General features: G+C 36.1%; 1 protein-coding gene across 1 annotated transcript; it reads left to right on the top strand.

Moving 5' to 3' along the window:
- Positions 1-424: 424 nt before the first annotated feature.
- On the top strand, positions 425-10,546 carry LOC128243997 (uncharacterized). The gene is made up of 6 exons (XM_052962013.1): positions 425-430; positions 3,139-3,314; positions 3,489-3,718; positions 7,969-8,061; positions 8,301-8,365; positions 10,450-10,546. Exons 3-6 carry the CDS (start codon positions 3,530-3,532, stop codon positions 10,544-10,546), a joined length of 444 nt encoding a protein of 147 aa, XP_052817973.1. The 5' UTR covers positions 425-430; positions 3,139-3,314; positions 3,489-3,529.
- The last annotated feature ends 69 nt before the right edge of the window (positions 10,547-10,615 follow it).

The following is a 10,615-nucleotide window of genomic DNA, read 5'->3' as shown; positions in this document are numbered from 1 at the left end:
GGTCGCTAATCACAAATCTCAAGAAATAAATGCAGTTTTTTCTCTGCAGGATATTCAAAAAAATCTCCAATTTTCATTACAATTAGTTAGTTTACATACATATATGCACATACACACACGCATGCATGCTTTCACCCTAGCACAAACACTATTGACACGTCAGCATCAAAGTCAATTATTGTATTTTCAGGATTTTAGGTTTGAAAAATTTGCATCTTTAAATAAAACATCTGTCTTCAATGCGGAGCTGTCGCATTGGTGTATTTTATTAAAAATGAGTCCCAGTTCTTGACATTATATTGTATTCCAGGCTGGAAAGTCTTATGGTCGAGATAGGGGCGTATGTTGAGAGACAGGAGGAGGATGATGTCCTACAGGAACCACAAGTTGGAAAATACTGTCTAGCCCAGTATGCCTCCTTCGATGAGAGGTAGGTCACGATTGTTACCAGTAGGTAAGTCCCTATTGTTAACATGAAAAGGTACGACAACATTATAAGCAGTTAGAGGTATGTCACTATTGTAAGCATGGAGAGGTAGGTTACCATTGGAAGCATGGAGAGGTAGTTCATTATTGGAAGCATGGAGAGGTAGGTTATTATTGGAAGCATGGAGAGGTAGGTTACCATTGTAAGCATGGAGAGGTAGGTCACCAGTGTAAGCATAAAGAGGAAGGTCACCAGTGTAAGCATGAAGAGGTCATTGTAAGGATGGAGAGGTAGGTCACTATTGTAAGCTTGTATAGGTAGGCCACAATTGTAAGCAGGGAGCTGTAGGTTATTGTAAACATGGTGAGGTAGTTCACTATTGTAAGCATGGTGAGGTAGTTCACTATTGTTAGGATGGAGAGGTAGGTCACTATTTTAAGCACGTAGAGGTAGGTCACTATTGTAAGCATGGAGATGTAGATCACTATTGTTAGGATGGAGAGGTAGGTCACTATTGTTAGCATGGAGAAGTAGGTCACCATTGTAAGCATGGAGAGGTAGATCACTATTGTTAGCATGGAGAGGTAGGTCACTATTGTAAGCATGGAGAGGTAGGTCACTATTGTTAGGATGAAGAATTATGTCTTTATTGTTAGCATGGAGAGGTAGGTCACTATTGTAAGCATGGAGAGGTAGGTCACTATTGTAAGGATAAAGAATTATGTCTTTATTGTTAGCATGGAGAGGTAGGTAGATCAAACTTGCAAGCATGGAGAGGTAGGTCATTATTGGAAGCATGGAGAGGTAGGTCACTGTTGTTAGGATGAAGTATTATGTCTCTATTGTTAACATGGAGAGGTAGGTCACTGTTGTTAGGATGAAGTATTATGTCTCTATTGTTAACATGGAGAGGTAGGTCACTGTTGTTAGGATGAAGTATTATGTCTCTATTGTTAGCATGGAGAGGTAGGTCACTGTTGTTAGGATGAAGAAGAAAATCACTATTGTAAGCAAGGAGTGGTAGGTAGATCAAACTTGTAAGCATGGAGATGTAGGTCACTGTTGTTAGCATGGAGAAGTAGGTCACTATTGTAAGCATAAAGAGGTAGGCTACTTTTGTCATCATGGAGAGGTAGGTCACTATTGTAAGCATGGGGAGGTAGGTCACTATTGTAAGGATAAAGAATTATGTCTTTATTGTTAGCATGGAGAGGTAGGTAGATCAAACTTGCAAGCATGGAGATGTAGGTCACTGTTGTTAACATGGAGAGGTAGGTCACTGTTGTTAGGATGAAGTATTATGTCTCTATTGTTAGCATGGAGAGGTAGGTCACTGTTGTTAGGATGAAGTATTATGTCTCTATTGTTAACATGGAGAGGTAGGTCACTGTTGTTAGCATGGAGAAGTAAATCACTATTGTAAGCAAGGAGTGGTAGGTAGATCAAACTTGTAAGCATGGAGATGTAGGTCACTGTTGTTAGCATGGGGAAGTAGGTCACTATTGTAAGCATAAAGAGGTAGGCTACTTTTGTCATCTTGGAGAGGTAGGTCACTTTTGTTAGCATTAAGGGGTTTGTCATGATTGCAAGCATAACCTGGTAGGTTAATATTGTAAGCATGAAAAGGTAGAATACAATTGAAAGCATTTGGAGGTAGATCACTTTTGTTAGCATGGAGAGGTACGTCACTATTGTAAGCATGGACAGGTAGGCCACTATTGTTAGTATCATGGAGAGAGAGGCCACAGTTGTTAACATGGAGAGGTAGGCCTCTTTTGTAAGCATGTAGAGGTAGTCATAATTGTTAGGATGGAGAGGTAGGTCACTATTTTAGCATAGAGAGGTAGGTCACTATTGTAAGCATGGACAGGTAGGCCACTATTGTTAGTATTATGGAGAGATAGGCCACAGTTGTTAACATGGAGAGGTAGGCCTCTATTGTAAGCATGTAGAGGTAGTCATAATTGTTAGGATGGAGAGGTAGGTCACTATTTTAGCATGAGAGGTAGGTCACTATTGTAAGTATTAAAGGCCACTACTGTAAGCATGTAGAGATATATCACTATTTTAGGCATGTAAGATGTATGTGAATCTGCATATGTTTTGTCTTATCTATATCAGATGACAATGAGGCTAGTTATATGGAAAATTTCATGTAAAAAATGCATATGTTTTGTCTTACGATAGAAGATGGCAATGAGGCCATTCAAATAATATGTTTTCAAAGTCATATTAATAGGAACTGTATATGTCTTACCTAAATAGATGGCAATGAGGCCATTTAAATAGATATGTTCTGAAAGGCATATTATGAACTACATATGTCTAACCTATATCAGATGGCAATGAGGCCATTTAAATCAATATGTTCTGAAAGGCATATGATGAACTACATATGTCGTACCTATATCAGATGGCAATGAGGCCAGTTATGTGGAAATATTCTGAAAGTCCTTTGAACAACTACATGTGTTTTTTTCTTACCTATATCAGATGGCAATGTGGCCATTCATATGGTAATATTATGAAAGTCACATGAAAAGCTACATGATTTTCTTCTTACCTATATCAGATAGCAATAAGGCCAGTTATATGGGAAATTTCTGAAAATTATTAGAAAATAGAACATGTCTTTCCTATATCAATTGTCACTGATGCAAGTTTTATTGAAATATGTTAGAAAACTTACACGTTTTATCATTCTGTATCAGATGGTACCGGGGCCATATACAGACAGTGAAGGATGACACAGTAGAGATATTTTTCCCAGACTATGGCGACCTTGACTTTGTCCCACGGGATAAGGTGCGAGAATTTCCAGTTGACAAGTTCTTTGAGCTCCCATTACAGGCAATTGAATGCAAGCTGGCCAACATAGAGAAAATAGGTATGTTATGAACTTAAAATGTATGAAAGGGGATGAATGCTTAAAATATACATACACAGCTTGCATTTAACTTACCTAGTGAGCGTATATTTCCTAACTTTTCCAAGTTTATTTTTGAAGTTTTCATGGAAGTGGTTCGCTTACATTTCATAAATCAACTACTACTTATAACAGGAGACACCTGGGAAATTCGGGCAGGAGATGCATTGTGGGACATGTCACACTTTGTGAATGAAAAGGACCTTCGACCGCTTGTTGCCACGGTAGTACAGACCAAAGAAGAGACCAAATACGCTGGACGCCAGAAGTTTGTGGTAGAGCTTAGAACAACACAGAGGGATCTTGGTCAGGAACTAGTGTGGAGACAGCTTGCCAAACATACACCAGACTGTACAAAATACACCGTAAGAAAATTAATGTCAGATTACGAATAACTAAGTGAGCAAGCTTCTGTCAGATTACAAAATAAACCAGGAGAAAGTTTATTTTAGGCTGCACAGAATGAACCTTGAGAAATCGTTTGTCATATTACAAAATACAACAGGAGAAAGCTTATGTTGAACTACAAAATACACACTGAGAAAGCTTACGTTAGGCTGTACTAAATATGTAATAAAAACGCTTATGTCAGGAAACTTAATAAAATGTGATAAAGCTTATATCAGACTTCAAAATACATAGCGAGAAAGCTAATGGCAGACTACAATTACTCAATGAGAAAGCAAATGTCTACCGAATACACAGTAAGAAAGGTTATGTCAGATTGCAAAAAACACAGTGAAAAGCTTATGCAGGCTGTAGTAATTATGCAGTCGAAGCTTTTGTCCGATTACAAAACACATTGTGATAAAGCTTATATTAGACTTAAAAATACACAGTGAGTAAGTAAATGTCAGACTACAAAAAACGCTATGAGAAAGTTATGTCAGATTACAAAAAAATGCTATGAGAAAGGTTATGTCAGATTGCCAAATACACAGTGAGAAACCTTATGTCGGACTACAAATTACAAAGAGGGAAAACTTACGCTAGACTGTACTAAATACGCAGTATGAAAGCTTACGTCAGACTACAAAAATCACAGCAAAAAGCTTATGTCAGAATGTACAAAAGACACTAAGGCCAAAAAAAAAATACCTGTGTTTCCGGTGACCCGACCGACCCCCTATTTTTTTCCTCGCCGACCCTTATCTTTTTTTAGACATTAAAGTAAAAACATTTTTTTTTTTTAAATTCTTTCGTAAAAAAATATATTTCTTCAAATATATCGTTATTATTTTCGTTGTTTGTCTTTCAATGTCCCCGGAGAATGTACTTTCATTCCTGATTGTGTATTACCGAGACTGAAAGAAAAACGAAATGGCGGAGAGCGGCAAACCCTGTCCGTTATCTTAAAATTGGCAAACGCATGTTTACGGTCAAAACACCTGATTGATCACGGGAAACATATTTTGTTGTCTTTTTAATGAAAATATTTTGAATTATAGTTTGCGGTGTTATTTATCCATATCCATGTCCAAATTAAAACTTACATTATTATGATAGGGCTTTGCGTATATCATGCAAGCTTCTTACAATTAGGCTTTGCGAATTCATGCAGGCTAACTGCCAGGTTCCAGTACACATTTCATTTATTGTTATATTAATTTATCTGCAATTATCAATTGTTATTTATTTTGCCTTATTTAATTCCCATCAACTGAAATCCAAACAAAAACCTGTGAAAGTTAACACATTTATTGGAATGTGTCGGCTGCAGATCAAACGGTACAATTTGTGATGTCAGAGCACGAGCTGACAAGAAAATCGGTGATTTTCCTCAAGCAAATTAAAAATTTAGTTGATAATTGACTGTTTGGCTAAAACATTATCAAAGATTTGTTGAAATTGAAGTGCTGGATTTTTCCTAAAAACCGATCACGACTTATAAACAAGCATTGTATACAAAAAAGCACCAGATTTCATGGGCAAAATTGGCGGGAAAATACTTTAGTCGAAGGTAAGGAAATGATTTCAGACATTGCTGTTTTATCAGACTTTTTGTAAATTAGGAAACGCGTAGATATAACATAATTGATCTGATGCAACAGAAATTTGTATGATATGGAAAATGTAAAAAAAAAAAAAAATCGCCATGTTACCGGAAACACAGGTATTTATTTTTTTGGCCTAAGAGAAAGCTTATGTCAAGTGGAAGAAACGTATTGTGTCGAAGCTTATGTCAGGATGTACAAAATACAAAAGCTATCCTAGTCACCCGAGTGTCGGCGTCGGTGTCGGCGTCAGCTTTATGTTATGATAAAGTTTTTGTAAGAGTTTGTGTACCACCTCGAATATTGACATATGGCTTTGAAACTTTGCACACTTGTTCAACATCATGCCCCCACCCTGTACACAGGAGGAGGTAACACTATCAAGCATTTTGACAAAATTATGCCCCTTTTTCAACTTAGAATTTATGTTAAAGTTTGCGTACCACCTCAAATATTTTCAAAGTCCATTAACATCTGGCTTTGAAACTTTGCACACTTGTTCAACTTCATGCCCCCAACCTGTACACAGGAGGAGGTAACTCTATCAAGTATTTTGACAAAATTATGCCCCTTCTTCTACTTAGAATTTATGTTAAAGTTTGCGTACCACCTCATATATTTTCAAAGTCCATTGACATCTGGCTTGGAAACTTTGTATGCTTGTTCACCATCATACCCCCAATCTGTACACAAGAGGAGGTAACTCTATCAAGCATTTTGACAAACTTATGCCCCTTTTTCGACTTAGAATTGACGTTAAAGTTTGCGTATCACCTCAAATATTTTCCATTCAATTTATGTAAATATCTCAGCACATCATGTATTGCATTGAAATCTTATCTAACAGTAATCCATGCATGTTTTGCCAAAACTTTTCAATCCATACACCGAAAAGTGGCGGAATAGTCGAGCGCTCGTCACTGTGACAGCTCTTGTTTTGTAATATCATTGCTTATTTTCTCATGTTTTAATAGCTGGTAGTGTAGGCCTTTGTGTTCGTCCTTGGAATATATAATAAAATTTTGCTCTATTTTGAGAAACTTTTAAAGCAAATTTGATTTTTAGCTCGACTCGAAGAATAAGGAGAGCTATACTACTCACCCAAGCGTCGGCGTCACCCCTTGGTTAAGGTTTTGTGTGCAAGCACACATAGGTTAATATCTCAGCAACTACTTGAGGTATTGCATTGAGACTTGATACAATGGTACTCAACCATCCAACCTACTATATTTACCAAGTAAGATAACTCTAGTTTGCATTTAATGCATAATAAGCCTTTATTATTTGACTTAGAAATTCTGGTTAAGGTTTTGCGTGCAAGCACACATAGGTTAATATCTCAGCAACTGCTTGAGGTATTGCATTGAGACTCGATACAATGGTACTCAACTATCCAACCTACTTAATTAACCAAGTTAGATAAATCTAGTTTGCATTTAATGCAAATAATTGCCCTTTATTATTCGACTTAGAAATTCTGGTTAAGTTTTTGAGTGCAAGCACACATTGGTTAATATCTCAGCAACTACTTGAGGTATTGCATTGATTCTCGATATAATGGTACCCAACCATCCAACCTACTTAATTAACCAGGTTAGATAACTCTAGTTTGCATTTAATGCAAATAATTGCCCTTTATTATTCGACTAAGAAATTCTGGTTAAGGTTTTGCGTGTAAGCACACATAGGTTAATATCTCAGCAACTACTTGAGGTATTGCATTGAAACTTTATACAATGGTACTCAACCATCCAATATACTAAATTAATCAAGTTAGATAACTCTAGTTTGCATTCAATGCAAAATAATTGCCCTTTATTATTCGACTTAGAAATTATGGTTAAGGTTTTGCATGTAGCCACATTTAAGTCAATATCTCAGCAAATATATCATGTATTGCATTGAAACTTTACATATGTATTCCCAACTATATAACCTACTAAATTAATGAAGTAAGGTAACACTTTTTGAATATAATGCAAATTATGGGCCTTTATTATTTGACTTAGAAATTCTGGTTAAGGTTTTGCATGTAAGCACACATAGGTTAATGTCTCAGCAACTACTGGATGTATTGCATGGAGACTTTATAAAATGGTATTCAACCATCCAATCTACTTAGATAACCAAGTAAGATAACTCTAGTTTGCATTAAATTCAAATAATAGCCCCTTTTTTATTTGACATAGATATTCTGGTTAAGGTTTTGCATGTAACCACTTTCAAGTCAATCCTTACACTGAAAAGCGGCGGAATAGTCGAGCGCGCTGTCTCTGTGACAGCTCTTGTTTCTAAACTTTTCGCAATTACTAATTACAAAGTACTAATTGCCAAAATGAAAAAAAATCTATCTGCACTTAGGGTGCATCGTATGAGTGTCAGAAGGGGGGACTTCCAACACCTGCGAGAGTTAACATCCTTTATGATTTAGCTAGTACTTAATGATTGTCTTTATGCAATTTAATTGGCTGAAAAAATAAGATGTATTCTGAATTGTTGGTAAATTTGTGCCAAATAGTACAATTTACACTGCTCAACAATGTTTGTGTTCAAATTTACAATTTGAGTTATACACACAACCCCTGTTCCCTATTAAAGTTTACATTCTTTTTTGTCTACAGTTCTTGTTACCCCGGTCCACCCCGGGAAAGAGAGTGTTCCCTTCAAGACTCCATAAGATTCCCGGCCTCTGTTTTGCTGTGTATTGGGAAAAGGTAAAACTGGTTATTTAGGGTAATTTCAAGAAAGAAGAGTTGAAGTACTGCATATACTTTCATAGTTTTCACTTTATTATATGTCTTCTACCAAACATTACTTGTTGAATCCCAAGAAAGCTAGTATTTTGTTTTAAATCACATCTGGAGACTGTAATTAGTTAAATGCAATATGATGCAGGCAAGAAAAGTATATTTTGTAAGTTTTGTTAACGTATGTCTATAAATGTGTGTTTAAGGACCTATGTAAGGCTACCAAACTTGCCGAAGAGCTCCACAACATCCTTTCAGAATGTCTTGGAAGGTAAGTTCTCCAATTTTCGTTTCACCTGCTAAGTCTGGATAACAGTCTTTGTCAGTGGTGTCAAACGTTTGTGTTTGATCTCTAACGTTAGTTTGTTGAAAAGCTTGTTAAAACGATGCAACCATTTTGCGGAAATTTTGTGAACATATAGTGATAATAATAAAGCAGTTTTTGCGTATCTGTTTGATTGAAGATAATATTTTGAGGTATCTGGTTGCCCTGGTGGCATTATCTATTTTGAAATGGCAATGTTTTACAAAGACTTTAAACTTGGCCATACCATGTATTGCATTGAAATCTTATCTAACAGTAATCCATGCATGTTTTGCCAAAACTTTTCAATCCATACACCGAAAAGTGGCGGAATAGTCGAGCGCTCGTCACTGTGACAGCTCTTGTTTTGTAATATCATTGCTTATTTTCTCATGTTTTAATAGCTGGTAGTGTAGGCCTTTGTGTTCGTCCTTGGAATATATAATAAAATTTTGCTCTATTTTGAGAAACTTTTAAAGCAAATTTGATTTTTAGCTCGACTCGAAGAATAAGGAGAGCTATACTACTCACCCATGCGTCGGCGTCACCCCTTGGTTAAGGTTTTGTGTGCAAGCACACATAGGTTAATATCTCAGCAACTACTTGAGGTATTGCATTGAGACTTGATACAATGGTACTCAACCATCCAACCTACTATATGTACCAAGTAAGATAACTCTAGTTTGCATTTAATGCATAATAAGCCTTTATTATTTGACTTAGAAATTCTGGTTAAGGTTTTGCGTGCAAGCACACATAGGTTAATATCTCAGCAACTGCTTGAGGTATTGCATTGAGACTCGATACAATGGTACTCAACCATCCAACCTACTTAATTAACCAAGTTAGATAAATCTAGTTTGCATTTAATGCAAATAATTGCCCTTTATTATTCGACTTAGAAATTCTGGTTAAGGTTTTGAGTGCAAGCACACATTGGTTAATATCTCAGCAACTACTTGAGGTATTGCATTGATTCTCGATATAATGGTACCCAACCATCCAACCTACTTAATTAACCAGGTTAGATAACTCTAGTTTGCATTTAATGCAAATAATTGCCCTTTATTATTCGACTAAGAAATTCTGGTTAAGGTTTTGCGTGTAAGCACACATAGGTTAATATCTCAGCAACTACTTGAGGTATTGCATTGAAACTTTATACAATGGTACTCAACCATCCAATATACTAAATTAATCAAGTTAGATAACTCTAGTTTGCATTCAATGCAAAATAATTGCCCTTTATTATTCGACTTAGAAATTATGGTTAAGGTTTTGCATGTAGCCACATTTAAGTCAATATCTCAGCAAATATATCATGTATTGCATTGAAACTTTACATATGTATTCCCAACTATATAACCTACTAAATTAATGAAGTAAGGTAACACTTTTTGAATATAATGCAAATTATGGGCCTTTATTATTTGACTTAGAAATTCTGGTTAAGGTTTTGCATGTAAGCACACATAGGTTAATGTCTCAGCAACTACTGGATGTATTGCATGGAGACTTTATAAAATGGTATTCAACCATCCAATCTACTTAGATAACCAAGTAAGATAACTCTAGTTTGCATTAAATTCAAATAATAGCCCCTTTTTTATTTGACATAGATATTCTGGTTAAGGTTTTGCATGTAACCACTTTCAAGTCAATCCTTACACTGAAAAGCGGCGGAATAGTCGAGCGCGCTGTCTCTGTGACAGCTCTTGTTTCTAAACTTTTCGCAATTACTAATTACAAAGTACTAATTGCCAAAATGAAAAAAAATCTATCTGCACTTAGGGTGCATCGTATGAGTGTCAGAAGGGGGGACTTCCAACACCTGCGAGAGTTAACATCCTTTATGATTTAGCTAGTACTTAATGATTGTCTTTATGCAATTTAATTGGCTGAAAAAATAAGATGTATTCTGAATTGTTGGTAAATTTGTGCCAAATAGTACAATTTACACTGCTCAACAATGTTTGTGTTCAAATTTACAATTTGAGTTATACACACAACCCCTGTTCCCTATTAAAGTTTACATTCTTTTTTGTCTACAGTTCTTGTTACCCCGGTCCACCCCAGGAAAGAGAGTGTTCCCTTCAAGACTCCATAAGATTCCCGGCCTCTGTTCTGCTGTGTATTGGGAAAAGGTAAAACTGGTTATTTAGGGTAATTTCAAGAAAGAAGAGTTGAAGTACTGCATATACTTTCATAGTTTTCACT

Source organism: Mya arenaria, chromosome 8 (assembly GCF_026914265.1).
Source record: "Mya arenaria isolate MELC-2E11 chromosome 8, ASM2691426v1".
Taxonomy (NCBI): domain Eukaryota; kingdom Metazoa; phylum Mollusca; class Bivalvia; order Myida; family Myidae; genus Mya; species Mya arenaria.
This window is presented reverse-complemented; position numbering and strand designations above follow the sequence as displayed.

Excerpts from the sequence above, each read along its gene's own strand:
- LOC128243997 (XM_052962013.1), top strand. The coding sequence starts at position 3,530 with ATGTCACACTTTGTGAATGAAAAGGACCTTCGACCGCTTGTTGCCACG. Across the intron at positions 3,719-7,968 it reads CAGACTGTACAAAATACACC|TTCTTGTTACCCCGGTCCAC; the intron begins GTAAGAAAATTA and ends TTTTGTCTACAG. Across the intron at positions 8,062-8,300 it reads TTGCTGTGTATTGGGAAAAG|GACCTATGTAAGGCTACCAA; the intron begins GTAAAACTGGTT and ends TGTGTGTTTAAG.